The sequence below is a fragment of the Pogona vitticeps genome, chromosome 6 (assembly GCF_051106095.1).
Source record: "Pogona vitticeps strain Pit_001003342236 chromosome 6, PviZW2.1, whole genome shotgun sequence".
Taxonomy (NCBI): domain Eukaryota; kingdom Metazoa; phylum Chordata; class Lepidosauria; order Squamata; family Agamidae; genus Pogona; species Pogona vitticeps.
The window spans coordinates 6,529,515-6,547,204 of NC_135788.1; the positions used below are offsets into that span (position 1 = coordinate 6,529,515).

A 17,690-nucleotide genomic window follows, 5' to 3' on the forward strand; every position below is an offset into this window, starting at 1 on the left:
GGGGTGCCCACTTACTCTGGAGTCAGAGAGAAAGCCCAGCAAAGGGAACCGATGATGCTCATGCAGAGATCAACCCTAAAACCAAGCCCTGTGAAGTGTGTGCGCGCACACAAGTGTGGGTGTCCAATCCTATTGCAAACGCTGCTAGTTCCGAGACTGGTCTGAGCATATCCAGTCATCACCCTTTCTCATTTTGACAGCAATATTTTTTTCCTCGTTTCCTGGTTCCCCACCTGCCTTCCCTTTTTAAAATGCCCATCCTTAATCCCTCCTTTGTTACCTGTGCCAGCAATAAACCCCAACTATTGTGCTCCAAAGGAGGGCGATTAAGGGAAGGCGTGTGTGTGTGTTCCTCTTTCCTCTCTAGTCTTGTTTTAGCACAGCAAGGTCGGGGGTGAAGGAAGGGAACCTCTCCAGAAAACAATTTAATCAATTTTCTTTAATGCACCATAATAAAGCACATTATTTGGGAAGACTGAACGGCGAGGGCCTGAAACCACCGAGTCAAGCTGCCGATGGGGCTTTATTGAGGCTGAAATAAATGGCTGGGCGGATTTTTTGTTAAGGAAAGGCCAAGGGGAGGCTTTTTCATCCACCCCGGTAAGGGGGTCAATTTAATGAATGCTTCGCCACCCGACTCAGGGCAGCGAACATTCTTGCAATAAGTTTAGAGAAAGGACCCTCGTTCCGGCTCCCCTGAGGTGCCTCTTTTCGTTGCTTCAGATGCATAAACAAGATCAAATGGTACCTGCGGGTGGTCCCCAAAAAGGGACATCAACCACCAAGAGGCCTTTTTAGACCAGGGATTCGTAACCCAAGAAGCATCCCCAACCCCAGAGGGGCAGACCCAGTTTTCAGAGCACAAGAAAAAGTTTATTGCTGTTGTTTAGTCGTGTCCGACTCTTCGTGACCTCATGGACTGGAGCACGGCAGGCCCTCCTGTCTTCCACTGCCTCCCGGAGTTGGGTCAAATTCATGTTGGTCACTTCAATGACACTGTCCATCCATCTCGTCCTCTGTCGTCCCCTTCTCCTCTTGCCCTCACGCTTTCCCAACCTCAGAGTCTTTTCCAGGGAATCTTCTCTTCTCATGAGATGGCCAAAGTATTGGCGCCTCAGCTTCAGGATCTGTCCTTCCCGTGAGCACTCAGGGTTGATTTCCTTCAAAATGGATGGGTTTGTTCTCCTTGCAGCCCAGGGCACTCTCAGGAGTCTCCTCCAGCACCATAATTCAAAAGAAAAAGAAAAAGTTAGTTAATAATAAAATACAAATGCAAGAGTAGGCAATAGACGAATAACAGGTCATCATACAAAACCCAAGCTTTCATGGATCAAACCCTACTTCATTGGGCTTCTACTGGTGTGAAGAACTTAAAAGTTCAAAAATTCATAGCAAGATGGATCTTACCAGGGAAGTTCTTCTTTGAGTAACCATGGCAAGATGGATTTCGCCTGGCATGTCTTTCTTCCGTGTAAGTCAGGGCAAATGCAGGCAACATTTGAGTTGTTGCTTTAAAGTTACAACAGAGACAGCTGTGGATTGGATCTCACACCCCCTGTTCTTCAACAAGGCACAAGCCGGGCACCCGGACACACCTTCCCGTTTGACCTTTCTTTGAAACGGACATGTCTTTGCTTGGCCAGGGGAGTGGAGGCAGGGAATGAGACAGAAAACCTGAGTCCTCCGTCTGAGAATTAGGGGTGATCGTTTAGTCAACTCACTAGGTTTCACCAATTAGGATTCAGAGAAAAGTCAAAATAATATTACCCAGTGGTTGCAGTCTTGCTCCACTGATGTTGAGAGTCTGTGTACCTTCTTGACATAGATTATGTCATGTATTTTATTTGAAACAATTGCTTTCTCAGTATACTGCTTGTTGCAGCATCCCACTCTACACAGTTGCACATCCTTCGTCAAGCAAGAGGAGATGGCCTGGCGTGCAATGGCAGATGCTACTTCGTGTGTACAGATGCAAAATTAAGAGAGGATTTTTAAAGTTCAAACAGAAATACAACACATGTTGTTAGTCTGGGGAAAACAGTGAATGGATGACACATCTGTCTGCTAAATCTGCTATCTCGGTGCTCATAGTGGATGGGCAAGTTCATGGCCTCTATGAGTTTTTTTTTTCCTTTACATCTAGACTAGATAGCCTTTCACGTGGAGGACCCTTTCAAGGAGAGGAATTATCCTCTTGAAATCCTTCAAATGGAAGGTTGTCCTCCATCAAAGAGCCCAAGGAACCATCCTATCAGCCGTGCTTGAGGTAAGTATCTGTCTTTTATCTTTCCTTTACTTTCTAGCCCTTTTAGAGAGAGAAAAGTCACCATGAAAGCTGCACCATGTACAGGCCTTGGACTGGGAGTTTCTTGCTTGATGTTCCTCAGGGAGCCGCAAATCCACGCTTCGCGCCAGGAAGACGGGATGTCTTGTTTTTCACTTTCTGCCAAAATCTAATTTGAATGAGAAATTAGGTGGGCATTACAAATACGTAGAGTCACTCAAGCTGATTAGCTGGCTCTTAGAAAGAGTTGGTTGGTGGCTCCTGTTACTCTGCTTCCCGAGCAGAGAGGTAGATTCACCTCAAGAGATAAAACAACCCTCCGGGAGGGTCTGTCAGACTGGAAGATAGCATGGAGTTCTACAGTTCTGCCACACATGGAAAGCATTTGTGGGGGGAAATAGCGTTTACCTGCCAGATCCCTTCCATTCTCTCCTGCCAAAATACAACTGCATTCAGGCAGGGGACCTCAGTTGTGGGACATTCTCACCAGACTCGCTGGGCAGAGGGCTAAAGCTGTGGAAAATGGGGACGCAAGAAAATGGTAGGCACCAAGCTCCTAGTTTCTCTGTTTGTGCTTTCAAAAGCATCCAATGTTCCAGTGCAATCATGCTTACCCGAAACATAGATGCCTAAAATTGGGGTGCAACGTTTATTCTTTCTTTCAAGTATTTATCGCACCCTTTCCTTTAGTGACCATGGAAGTGGTTCTCGCAGAGTCTGATCGTATGATTCTCTCTCTTTTTTAAAAACGACCATATCCAGAACTCACTCCCAAAGGTTAAAAACGTCGCTGTGTTTAGCCTACAGGTGGCCCTGCCCACGCTGGCTGGAGGATTCTTGGGATATTAGCACAGAAGAATAACTTCTCCATGCTGCGGTTGCTTTGCTAGTGAGATCTCGGTGGCCTCCGGGGACAGGTGGGCTTCAAGCTTTCTCCGTGGCTGAAAAACTGCACCCTCTGACCAGTCTAAATCTGTGCCAGAACAGAACGCTCGGCAAGAGTTGACCTAACCCTTGGCAATGACACAGCCGAGCCCAGCAAAATCTGTGCCCGTCAAGAGATTCTCCTAGGCGAGACGTGTCCTTGTTCAACACCAGCCAAAACTTTTGTGCTTTCTCCTCAGCTAGCCAAGGTTGCCTGCAGGACAGCAACCAAGCCAAAAAATAAAATTAAAAAATGCTCTCCCTGTTGCATAATCCTGAAACAGACCAACTGGAAGAAGAGCTGCATCCGATGAGATCACAGGCCTATTTAGTCCAAAATTCTGCTTGCACAGCCACCAAACACTCGCCTACGGGAAGCCCACCCGCGGGACATGACTATCAACGTGCCTTCCGTCTTGCATTTCTCAGTATCAGAGATACAGACACGTACTGCCTCTCGTACTGGAGGTGCTGTTGGTACCAGCCCATCTGGGGATGACGCTATTTGAGGTATCATGCAGTTTTCAGGATGGGGAGCGGGGTTTGCAAACCTGGAAAAGTTACTTTTTTCAACTATCGCTCTCAGATTCCATCAAGGTGCTCACTCACACCCGGGGCTCCCTCACTCCTCAGTCCCCACTCAACCAGAGCCTTTCAAGAGAGGATTGGAATGGTCCCATCACAGAACCAGGCCTGAAGCCGAGGGCAAGAGGCATCTGTGCTGGGGAACACACAGCCATCCAGATTTCTCAGATACCGAGTGCAAGGTAGCCATGCTTTGCTCTGGGGAGAACACTTCTGCAGATGACTTCACAACGGCTACCAAGGGAGTTCTCACTAGACATGCTTTCCATAGGAAGCACATACAGGGAGCATTACTGTTGGAAATTCAATCTCATTGTGAGCAGCTGAGTTTGGCTTCACATCACACACGAAACTGTGAGTTCTTTTCCAGCTATTTGTCCCTGGAATTGCTCTCAAATTGTCCCTGCTGAGGTCTTTCCCTTGCCCCCGGATCACTTCTTTCAAGGGTGGAAAATTGAATTTTCAGCCTCTTGGTATCTTCCGTAATGTTCTGCATAGCCTTGCAGTGCAGGCGGCAAAATTGATTCCTTCCTCAGTCCCAACTGGTCGAAGTTTGTATTTTAGCAACTTTATAATCCATGCATAAGACCAGCAGCTAGCAGAAAGCCGTTTAACTCTAACCTGCTTCGATTTGGTCCACAAAGGGCCAAGACAGTCCAGTGACTGAGTTATGTGTCACTTTTGCCACATTTTTTAAAAGCAAAAGCAGCCTTACCAGGTGAACAGTTTGAATGGAGGAGAGGAAAACCTTCTTCATCCTTTGGCATCCCCATCATTTTCTCTACTTAAGTCAAGCCACTTAATGCTTTATGAAAGAATAGGATATCTTGTCTGGCCCCAAACCCTTTGCCAGCTATAGGTTTAACAGCGGTTTGGGACGTACAGTGTTTGGGGACAAACAGGAGAGGGAAAAGGGGCGTCAAACTGCCTTCTTGTCTATTGTCACATAAAGCCTCTGAGGCTGCATTTCTGTTAAGAGAGAGAGAGAGAGAGAGAGAGAGAGAGAGAGAGAGAGCTCAGGGCAAGAAAGATGTAACTCTATGTTAGAGGGATCTGGGCTTTGATGTCTACCAATTCCCAACATGCCTTTGAACAATTTTTTCATGCCTCTTACTGCTTCCCAAAAGATTTTTTTCCCAGCCATCTTTTCAGCCCAGTTCCTTCTCATGCATCGGAGTGCAAGAATTCGACTCCTGCTTCTGAAGTCATATTTGACTCTCCCGACTGTACTTCTTGTTCTGATCCGTGCCTCGTCGGTCTTCAAGGAAAGAAAGTGGGCGACTGTTCTTGTGTGCTCAGAGCCACGTGGGTTTCGCTCGGTCTTTCGTAACACGATGAATCGGAGACCCTGGTTGTTCAGCAGCCGCTAATTTTGCCCCCAACGGGCGAGAAAGCACCTTGATGGCGCTGATTCAAGAACACAGTGGGGATATCCTGAAATATCGTGTACTGTTTCATGAAACAGGAGCACATTCAATAAACAAGAGAGCTGTGTGTTTGATTTGACTCTCTTGAACTAATCCACCCAAGTGGCTCTTGAGGTATTTTTATATGAAGATTTCAGTCCATTGTTCAGACCCTCACTGTGACCCATGCAAGCACCAGGTTGTTCATTCATTATGGCAATAGATTACTATTAGGAAACGCCTTCGGTAGGACCGTGCATAGGTGAGTATGGTTGGACGGGCCCGAATGAAAAAAAAAAGGTGCATTTCCTCCTTCCCTGCTGATGGCCAACTCTTTTGCAGCACGGGAGGGAAGCTGTTCCTGCATATTTACAGGAGGAGAGCATTCAGACATAACTTGGTTAAGGAGCACTGCTTGTCTCCCAAGCAGAATCAAAGTACCTGCTGAGCACTTTCTGTGTGTGTGTGTGTGTGTGTGTGTGTGTGTGTGTGTGTGTGTGTGTGTGTGTGTGTGTGTTGTGTGTGTACATATGCATACACATACTGTACTTCTCTTTTAAACTCATTGCTAGGCAACAAACACTGACATAAGAAGAAACGATCAGACCAGCCAGCATACTCAAATACACCTGTCTTGTCTCAGATTGATGATCCATCAGATTTAGACGACTCTCCGCGAATTAGTTTATCAACGTCTGTTAACCTATGTGATGGCTAAATGGTATTTTGTGTTAAACAAAGGAACCCAGTTTTCCCTCCCAGGGGAGAAGGAGCAGGAGGCACAATGGCTGGCCACCATGCTCTGCTTCTGGATCCCCAGAAGGCATCCAATTGGCTGTGGAGAATTCTGCTGATGTTCTTATCTAATGAGGGCTGGTGTAGTATAGTAGTTAAGAATCTAAGCTGCAAATCATGAGGTCTTCAACTTGAAACCCAACTCTGCCAGTGGCCTTAGGTGGCCCTTCTAGGGTCTTCTAGTTATTGAGTATTTAGAAGAGGGTTTCTGGGAGCATTCGGCTTGCCTAAGGCCACACCGGTATCAGGGCAGATAACCCCATCAGCCACAGACACACCGCAGGTGATCTCAGTTGGTTCCCCTCCTTGGAGATACAAGAATTCAAACCTTCGGTCCCTGGTTCCGCACCCAGATGGCTCTGCGGCCCACTGAGCTATGTCATCTCTTCATCTGCACATGCGCACATGTGACAAAATACTGACTCATATTATTTTTATTAATTTCCTCCACTCCAGTCTTCAATTGTGGTTTGATCAACCTGTTTCAGAAAGATAAGAGGATACTAATTTTACCACATTTAGCTGTATATTAACATACTGCCACCTTTTTTTTTTAAAGGACACCATGAGTCGTCTATAAGTTGGAACAGGATAAAATTCAAACGAATAAGCAACCTAAGCTAGGAAAGTATAAATGTGAGGAATTTGTCTGCTGTTACCCCTCCCTTCGGGGTTAGCAATGATTTAATACAAATATTTATAGATCACAATTTTTCCTCATAAATTCGTGCTTGGACTTCGTTCGCCAGAGTCCTGTTGATGATTTAGTCACACTTTAAGTTAAATTGCAAAACTCACCATGGCAAATTGCTGCTTACTAACAAGGGGCTGGTCATGTTACTTGGGTGTGCATTTCATAAGATGACCAGCCCCTTGTTTGTTAGCAGTAATTCACCACAATGATTTATATAATTTAACTCTAAATCGCCACAGTATTTTGGCCAATGATAGATAGATAGATAGATAGATAGATAGATAGATAGATAGATAGATAGATAGATAGATAGATAGATAGATAGATAGATAGATAGATAGATAGATAGATAGATAGATAGATAGAGTGGTGCCTCGCTTAACGACATTAATTCATTCCAGCAAAATCACTGTAGTGCGAAAACGTTGTAAAGCGAAATTTAAAAAACCTATTGAAATGCATAAAATCCCAGTTAATGCGTTCCAATGGGCTAAAAACTCACCGTCCAGCGAAGATCCTCCATACGGCAGCCATTTTCGGTGCCTGTATAGAGAGGAATCCATCCCTAAGCACAGCAGGGAGCCATTTTGAGCACCCAGCAGCCATTTTGAAAATCCGACAATCAGCTGTTTTGATTGTCGTAATGCGAAGAATTGGTTCCCGGAGCAGAGAACCGATCTTCGCAAAGCAAAAAAAAACCATTTAGACCATCGTTTTGCGATCACAACTGCGATTGCAAAAACATCGCCGTGAAGCGGATTCGTCGTAATGCGGGGTAATAGTTACAGTTGTGTTCAAAATTATTCAACCCCCAATGCTGTAAAGGGGTTTAGGGACTATAGTGTACATTTGGAATTGTATTCAGAATGAAATCCTACAAGGACATTTTAAAGAACCAAATGCAACTTAAATAACATCAATTGTTTATGTAATACAGTAGTAAATGTTTCTTTTGTGGTTTCTTCATTGCCACAATTATTCAACCCCTTAAAGACTACCACTCTGAAGAAGAGAGGTTCATTCAGGTGTTTTCGATCAGGTATTGAAAACACCTGTGGATGTCACCGAGCACCAATCAAGCATAATAAGCACCAATTAGGCAGCTTTAAAATGACTGTGATACTCAGCTCCTTCTAGACATTTACTGGTGTGGTTACAAACATGGTGAAGTCAAGAGAATGGTCCAGGAAGACAAGAGAAGAGGTGATTTGTCTTCACAGGAAGGGCAATGGCTATAAGAAGATTGCAAAGAAGTTAAACATACCAAGAGACACCATAGGAAGCATCATTCGCAAATTCAAGGCAAAGGGCACTGTTGAAATGCTACCTGGTCGTGGAAGAAAGAAGATGCTGACTTCGACTGCTGTGCGCTACCTAAAGCGTAGAGTGGTGAAAAGTCCTCGTGTGACTGCTGAGGAACTGAAAAAAGAATTTGACTGAACTGGAGGCTTTTGCCCATGAAGAATGGGCGAAGATACCCGTAGATCGCTGCAAGACACTTGTGTCAAGCTATGCTTCACGTTTAAAAGCTGTTATAACTGTAAAAGGATGTTGTTCTAAGTACTAAGATTGAATGTCACTTGGGGGTTGAATAAAAACTAATAATGATGTGAGCACAGAAAAGACATTTGTGGTTATTTCATTATAAACTTAAGGTTATATTTCTCTGACCTACAAGTGCCTCTTTCATGTAAATGTAAGCAAGATGACTGAATGATCAAAATCAATGTCAAAATGGCCAAAACATTCAATTTCAGTGGGGGTTGAATAATTTTGAACACAACTGTAAGCGGGGCATGACTGTAAGATAGATAGATAGATAGATAGATAGATAGATAGATAGATAGATAGATAGATAGATAGATAGATAGATAGATAGATAGATAGATAGATAGATAGATAGATAGATAGATAGATAGATAGATAGATAGATAGATAGATAGATAGATAGATAGATAGATAGATAGATAGATAGATAGATAGATAGATAGATAGAATCACTATCAGAAAAATATTATGACATGAACATTATAGTAGTACCCACTAGTCAAGAGGTTTCCACAGATCAGTTATGCCCTGTGAAATTATAATGACTGATTGAAAGATTTCCAATTAATGTTACAGTTTATGCATGAACGTTGCCCTTCTCACTGACATGTCTCTTCCTCCAGATATACTTCATCAGCCTCAGGGCAGAAATAGCACTGAAGTCATGAAAGCAGAAGGTGTACTAACTGCATGCAAATTTGCATCTCTCCTGATTTGAGCTTCTGAGAGATTGCTCACCCACTACATTTCTGTTCAACAAAAACTTTTGGAACACTTCCATCTGGCGTAGAGAGATGGGACACTCCTCATCCTAAGGACACCGGCCTTATATGAAAATCATCTCCTTGAAATTACATGAAGAAATTGTGGTTTTTCCAACTCTGTCTCTCTCTGTCTGTCTGTCTTTCTGCCTGTCTGTCTGTCTCTCTCTCTCTCTCTCTCACACACACACACACACACACACACAGAGAGAGAGAGAGAGAGAGAGAGAGAGGAAATATCCATGGTTAGAAATTAATACGAGCCCTCTAACATCATGTCTGAAATATTTAGACATCAAACACAGAATGCTGCGGAGCACCGATGGGTTCATCCCGTCATTCTATTGCAACTGGACATCCCCTTCAAGACCTGCAGTTGAATCTCTGGTACCCAAGGCCGCTCAAAGGGAAACAAGGGCAGAATACTAGTCAGTTCGGAGCAAACAATAGGAAACGGGTTAAATGGAAAAGCAGACGGCACTGCCTTCTAGAAACAGATCGTGCAAACGGTAACCGAAGAGGCATGGCACATCCTTAACTCTCGTATTCCCCCGTGTAACATTCAGCACAGAAGAGTCAGGGTGTTGGTGGAGGGCTCCGTCTGTCTCTGCTAAAATGGGCAAAGGACTCCGTCGGGGATCTAAAAATACCAAAATGGACTAACTCGTTATTTATTTATTTTAAAAGCTTTACTCCCATTTGAAAAGGTCTGCTGAAAGAATGTGGGACACCACCTTTCTCGGAATGGAGAGGTGGCGAATCTAGATAGCCTCAGATGTTTGGATTCTGAAGGTTTATGCCCCTCCATGGAGACTAGTTTTAAAAATGTGCTTGTGAATATTCAGTGTAACCTCAGACTGCAGAGGAAGAGGTTCTGTCTTCCTAAGGTTAGAGCTGGAACTTCACTGCCCCAGACAATGCCTTGCCTCCAAAGTACAGTGGTGCCTCGCTTAGCGATTGCCTCGTTTAACGATCTATTCGCTTAACGATGAGGTTTTAGGAGCGATCTTGCGCTCCGTTTAGCGATGTTTCCAATGGGGAAATTTCACATAGCGATGTTCGGGACTATGCCTCGCATAGCAATGACAGTTTGGGTCCCCCTGTTTCGCTATTCAATGCATTCCTATTCAATGCATTCCTATGGGAAATGGTGTTTCGCTTAGCGATGTTTTCCCATAGCGATTTTTTTGGGGAACCAATTAACATCGCTAAGCGAGGCACCACTATAATAATAAAACAAATTAAAGTTTGTGTCAGTACAACGCTATCACTATTCAAAGCACTCCATGAACATATTTTGCCATAATCCTGGCAAAACTCCTGTAAGATAGATAGACCGCTTACTAGAAGTAACCCTTGCAGTTACTTTTGAGGACTGCAAAAAAGTTACTTCAAAGCATTTTAAGAATGCAATAACTGCACCAAGGCGTTGGAAACTCTTGTTAAACGTATCTTTCCAACTTCTATGCAGGCTAACTTAGGAGAATTCCTCAGCTTGGGAGAACACAAAATCAACTGTTGTTTTCTCTCCAAGAATGCCTTCTCTGTGTCTAAACTCTGAAACTGTCCTTTCTTCTCCACTAAGCTTTTTGTCTGTTGAGCTGAAAATGTATGAATTACCACCTGGGAAGTGAAGTGGCCTCTACTGTTTGCTACTGTATTAAACTGTATATTATTTTTAAATGTTTAATACATTGTTTTAACTACTTTGAGCCTCTTTTAAACAGAAAACGTTGTGAGGAATATTCAAGATGCCCTACACCTTCCCCCAGGCCACAAATTGCTCTACACCTTCCCCCAGGCCGCAAACACAGTCAACTCTTTCCCTCGCTTTTCAAATCCCTCTTCAAAAGCCAAATGTTCTTATCAGTGACACTGTCACCACAGGTTATTTTTTAAAAATTAACTAATGCTACTTTTCAGAATGTATTTATCATTAGCTGGTAAGTTACAGGGTGGTACTATATATTGCTACTTGAGACAACATTATTATTTTCCAGGTTACATTCCTTTTTTTTTTAAACTGTAACTAAGAAAATATGTGTTATGTAGAACCCTGAAGTGTTCAGTTGCTCAGGAAAATTCATGGAGTGTATGAATCTAGTACAGGGATGTGGTGGCGCTGCAGGTTAAACCGCAGAAGCCTCCGTGCTGCAAGATCAGAAGGCCAGCCGTCGTAAGATCGAATCCACGCGACGGAGTGAGCTCCCGTCGCTTGTCCCAGCTCATGCCAACCTAGCCATTCGAAAGCATGTAAAAATGCAAGTAGATAAATAGGTACCACCTTGGTGGGAAGGTCATGGCATTCTGTGTCTAGTCGCGCTGGCCACGTGACCACGGAAACTGTCTTCGGACAAACGCTGGCTCTACGGCTTGGAGACAGGGATGAGCACCGCCCCCTAGAGTTGAACACGGCTGGACTAAATGTCGGAACCTTTATGTTTACCTATGGACCTAGTGGCATGAACTAAGTGTTAAGCAAAGAGAAGAAGCTATTCACAACATCAATGAGAGTAAATTGCCTTACTCATCATTTATCTGCCATAAAGTATACATGTCCCACAATCTGGCTATATTTGCTGTTCCATGGCATGTATATAATTTCGTGTGCATAGCCAGTCCTAAACATTCATTCAATATATCTCCTGGTGAGAGAAGTTAGGCTCATGGGAATAAGAAGGGGCACTTTCCCACTGATGGCCCCAGTTATGGAAATGCCTTCCAGATGAATTGGTCTAAGTTTGAGAAGTACAGATTTAAAAATGCTTTTTAAAAACCTCAACTCTTCCAGGTGGCCTTCCGATATGTTTTTACTTTGATTTTGGTGCTGCTGGCTGGCGTTTCATAATTCTGAACTGCTTTTCTGAATCTAATGGAAATCTTTAAGATATTATTTGGATCTAGAATGCCAGAGAGCTCCCACCCAGGAAATGAGTGCCCCTATAATGTGCCCAATCAACCCAAGTACCCTTTCATACTTTGGCAATGCTTTGTGAAGGCTTTGCCTATAAGCTACTGCATACAAATGGGCAGTCAAATAAAAACCACCGCCCCTTCCCTCCCTTGCGGTAGCTGCACCAGAACTATACAATTCAAATAACAAGAAGCAGACGGGTTTTTTAAAAACCACACAGAATAGGATGCCCAAGGCAGTATTTCCCATCCTGAAAGCCAAATTACATGGCACCTCAATCTTCAAAAACCAGAATGTTTAAAAAAAAAATACACTGAGTGGATTCTTTTTGTGAAAGACCTGAAATTCATTTAAGTTTAGGGCCATTGAGAGAAACACTGCGCAGGACCACAGGGGCTGCTCCATCCAGCAACCATCTATGTTCTCTTGTGAATTATTTGAGCCATAATTTTACATAGTTTCATCTATAAAGGGTTCATAAAAGGTTAAGAGACTGTTGCTGGGTCAACACCTAATGACTGTAGCTCTTCGGTGCCTCTAAAGACCACGTGCTTGAATATGTTCCATGATGTGCCTGATGAAACCTAGAAAACAAAATGGCCAGACTGTTCTTCTAACTTCTGCAATCTGAGGTTGCCCTTTTACTATCATTCATGTCACACATAAGCCCTGACTTATGTGTGATGCCTTGATAAAGGAGAGCTGCTTGAAATATGCAATCGAAAGCGGAGGTATTAAGGCTACGGGTTTTAAAGCCTGTATTATCCATATTTATTTCTCACTCTTAGATGCAGCTCCTGGCAATTTCTCATCCGAGGGACCCATCACTTGCACATTTCTGCTGTGTCAGTCGTTTCCGGACCACACAGGCAATCCAATATAAGTTCTTTATTTTAAAAAAAAAAATGGAAAGAATTGAACCACTATAACAATAAACTGGCAAGGCCAAACAACCCTGTATGATTTATGGTCATAGTCATTCCTTCCTCTCCTTTACTGTTGGCATATGAGACATGGAAGATATACAAACAACACAAGTCACTACGCACTGGCTTAGCAGGGCAGTGGTCCTACCAAAACCATATAGTCAAAGGTTCGGCTTGTTGAAAGACCACCGTCTCCTATAGAGTCTCTCCAGGCTTTTCCTTGGAGGTCCTTCTGTTGGTCCAGGCATCATTGACGGCACATCTGGTAGGGTTGTGATGTTTTGGTGGCTGCTCCCAGGCTCTGGAATTCCCTACCAAGAAATTCCCTCTAGTCCTTCCACCAGCGGACAAATACACTTTTATTCAGTCTAGCCTTTAGCATGTACTCTGGTCGAAGACAGGCAAAATGATGGATGCTTTCTGTGCTTTTTATTGTTGTGCTTGTGAACTGTCAAATATTCTGAGATGTCTTGACGACAGGTGGGATATAAATCAACTTAAAAGCAGCAAATTTTAAAATGCCTCTGATTTTATGTGACATGTTAATTCTAAACTTTTTTTTGTTTAATGCGCATTATTGTTAGCTAGCTTCTGTGCTTTTCTGACAGAAAGGTAGAGTAAAAATGATTTTTTTAAAAAAGGAACTCCATTATCAGAGGAGTCATGACTTATCAAACCAATTGTTGGAGAACCAGAAAGGGGCTACTGTACTCATATTCAGTTGTAAACCCCCTAAGGGGGTCTACTTCACCACTGCATGAACAAGATGGTTATGTCTATCAAATCTGGTCTTTGGTCAGATCTTACGTCCTTACATAGCACAGTTCCAAAGATCTATTACTAAGTGCAACACATCTGTCACAGTATTTGCAGCTTAAGCATATGTTGGAGAAAAGAAAAGGCCATTGGAGTCATTTACAGAAGTACATAAATAGAACTGAATATATTCTTTCAATTTCTCCTCCAAACTGCAAAATCTTCTGTATCTAGCTTTGTGTAACTTCCCTATTGTTTAAAAAAAAAAACACTGTAATAACAAAACCTTGCAATATGGTCCAGAAGCTGTAGATTGGAAAGGAAGGCAACACAAAAGGGGAGAAATTCCCCCCCCCCCAAATATGTACAGAAAGAGCCTCCCAGAGGCATGAACATGGACCTCAAAGGGAGTGGAAGCTGCCCCCTGTAATAGGGAAGAACAAAATGAGCAACAGAATTAAAATCTTGGGGGAAGATGTTCATGGAAATTCATCTGAAGTAACATACAGTTTCTCAACTCATCAGAGTATCAGCCACATCAGCAAACCACCTTTTTCATGGATTTAATGTTAACAAACCTAGCGGTTCGAAAACACGCAAATGCGAGTAGATAAACAGGGACCACCTCGGTGGGAAGGTAACAGTGTTCCGTGTCTAAGTCGCACTGGCCACGTGACCACGGAAGATTGTCTTCAGACAAACGCTGGCTCTATGGCTTGGAAACGGGGATGAGCACCGCCCGCTAGAGTCGAACACGACTGGACAAAAATTGCCAAGGGCAACCTTTACCTTTATCTAATGTTAACAAATAGCACTGGCTCTTTAGGGAAGCTATTGTGGTAAAACGAATGGGATGTGGATTGTATTAAAGTTTAATAAGCATCATGTTCATTGGATAATACATACATACTTAAGACAAATATAAAATACGTTCACTCCGACGAAAGGTTACCTCCTCTGAAACAGACTGCAACTATTTTATACCATTCGTGTGTTCACAGTTGCTATGGTCAAATTGCTACCTAGCAGCCAACCTTTTGATGGCAAGATTATCCTGATAGAGCATCAGAAACATACAGGGAACATGTCAGCTTATATAAGAACATAATCTACCTGGCATTATATTCACAAAAGAGAAAACAAATTTTTGGAAGACTAGGAGTTTTCTGGAATAACCAGATAACTGTAATAAAGATAACTGTAGAAACATTTTTTGAAGGGAAAGGTTACTTTCTTTTACAAACAATATTACGTTTTTTAGAAGTCATCTATTTACCATTTTCCTTAATCTAATTGAGTGTATCTACAGTCTATATAAAGGAAACAAACATCATTTATCAACATTTCCTGTTAGAAAAGTCATGCTACATGAAAACAAGTTTTACTTACATTCCTTGAAAAAAAACTTTTTAAAACAATTTTTTATTCGTCAAAGAGATTCTGGTTATAGACAACATTTGATGAGCAATTTAGGGCACAAGCCGGCATTCCAGTAGGTCCGTAATTAGAGCTGAAAGCATTTTAGTGTTGGAGAGCTGTGGCTCAGACAATCTTTCAGCCAGACCTGACAAAAATCCCCGTATTTAAGTCCTGAAGATCAATTGCCAAAGGAAAAGAATTACTTTGAAAACTCCCCGGAGCTGACAAATTCTCCTCCTGTGACATTTGCATATGATTAGCTGTGAAGGATTTTCCTACTCTAATCATGGGTTATTTATATGTTTCCCCTCTTAGAGGGAAGCATAAACAATTGACCAGAAGCCCCACTATTGACCTGTACCCATGGTGGGTGGCTTTTAAAATTTCTCACAGCAAAGTGCTGCATTTTTATCACAGAAGTGCAGGCAACTGGAAAATTCTCTATATCTAACTGGTGTTCATGTAAGGTTTGCATCCCTTTTGGCGGCTAACTGCGGCTAACCAATGAGGTGATGGGAGGCAACACAGATATGCTGCTGGCCACTTGATCACGCATGTGGGCAAAACACACCCCAGCGCCTAATCAATCAGACATGTCAAATTATCCAGACACAAATAGGATTCTGGTCACTGGAAAAACACTGAAATGAGCTTATTAGCCAGCTCTCCTTTCTCTGGTTTCATCTGACTCCTGCATTGCTAATTCTTCTTTCTTCTTCTCATAAACCTTTAGGAAATATTCATCAGGTTTGATTCCTTTTCCCTGCAAGTCAGACATGATCTTTTCCAACTTTTCCAGGGTCCTGGCGTTCTGCAGCTTCCGTGCGGAGATGTACAAAGTGAACTCCTCCAAGTCCATCAGTTTGCAAGTATCAACTTCACAAATATCTCGAACATCTTTGCTTTTATTCACCAGTGGGAAGAAAACAAGGCCTGACATTCTTTCCAGGGCTTCGAGGCTAACCTGGAACTCCAGCAGCTGGTGATCGAAGCCGATAGGGTTGTTGGGTACCACGAAGGCGCCGAGGGCCAACGGCTCTGTAGATGCTTCACTCCGTCTGGCAAGAATTACTTTGTACAAGTGCGAAGGTACAGCTACTTCGTCTTTTCCAATTACCTATCAGCAGAGCAGAGAGATCGTATCACTCAAACTCATCAGAAACTAGGCCACAATCCTCCCACATCTAGAACTACATTTTTCTGTCTAACGTGCAACTGCCAGTCAAATGAAAGACACACCGCCTTTAAAGATTTTTCTGCCCCGGTATCAAACCCATTGGAACTTTCTCTTGTAAAGCTGCCGGAACAGACTAAAGTTGATAGCTGACAATGTTCCCATTCATGAAAGAAACAAAAGCAGTAAAAGAAAAAAAAACATTTTAGCTCTCTATATAATTCGACAGGGAGATGAGAACAAACCTTGTAGAAACATTCTAAAGGAATCATGCATTTTCTGTACATACAGTCATTTCTACATTATAAACAACCTTCAATTAAATAACTATGCTCCTTTCTCAAATATGAGATTTCAACAAAATATGGACAGTTTTAGTTCAGTATTACAGCCAGCCACCCTTGGTGATTCACAGGGTGGCTAACATAATTCACACACCCCTTTTCTGATTCTCTAGTCTCAGGAAACTAAGTGTATTTCACTGTCACTGAGCATGCTCAGTCCCTCTTGTTTTTTATAACCTGTCTGGACTCCCCCCCCCCCAGGTTCCCTCCCCCCACAACATCTAAAAAACATGTAATCCCACCAACTCTACAGATACTTCCTTCTTGATTTGGCTTCAGAAGAATAATATTCCCTATAACAAGCTCACATATAATTATCTGCTCAAAACTCCAGGTCACATTTAAGTAAGCCATGACCGTTAATCCAATTTAACTGGTATGTTGATGAAGACATTTTATGAAAACCCTGGCAGGTTAGAGGCTGTGCAGATTGACACCTTTTGCCCAAAGGTCGGTCCCAATTACGGATGGCACACATTCCCTCTCTGTACAACTGATCTGCTGTTAAATTGATCAAAACGAAGAGAGGTTAAATTGACTATGATTGAAGAAACAGAAAATATTTCCCGAAGACAGCCAAATTTTGATCAAGACATTACACTGGCTGTTTTCCTTACTGTGTCAAGATAGTTACAACAGATTACAATAATCAAGTAAAATAAAAGGCCCAGTACATCAACAACTTATGATAAACGCACAGTCTTCCACACAAGAATCTCCTTTTATCTACCATAGCCATCATATGACACTCAATGGAGAAACAAGCACATATTTGAGGATATTTCAGCCCTGAATGCAGTAACACTGCCACGTGTTTATAGCTCAATGCTGCAAACATAATGCACATTTTTTGTGCATAGTCTCTCTCTTACACACACACACACACAAACACACATACTCATTTACAAGGGTTACTGGAACAGTTCCCATGCAGGACCTCAGCAAGTGAAGATCGGCCTGATCTCTCAACTGGAATTAAATGCCTATTTAAAATCTTCTTTCCACTCTGGAATTCTCATATTGATTTTCCTCTTATACATTTGCCCTCTGCTTCTCTTCCTTTCAACAGATCTTTTAAGTCCAAGATACACAGGGAGCTCTACAGAAGCCGTGGCTTTCCTGTTCTGTCCAATGTTACAGAATGTTCCTTCTGCACAGCG

General features: G+C 42.7%; 1 protein-coding gene across 2 annotated transcripts in view; it reads right to left on the reverse strand.

Annotated features, from left to right (window-relative positions):
- Window positions 1-424: 424 nt before the first annotated feature.
- EXOG (exo/endonuclease G) overlaps window positions 425-17,690 on the reverse strand; it is a 43,260-nt gene continuing 25,994 nt past the window's right edge. The window contains exon 6 of one of the 2 annotated variants that reach the window (XM_020779781.3): window positions 425-2,453. In XM_020779781.3, coding sequence (XP_020635440.3) covers window positions 2,205-2,453 — 249 coding nt within the window. In that variant the 3' untranslated portion in view covers window positions 425-2,204. Of the gene's footprint in view, window positions 2,454-14,449; window positions 16,130-17,690 lie in introns of those variants that run through there. The other variant, XM_020779780.3, reaches the window with a different exon arrangement.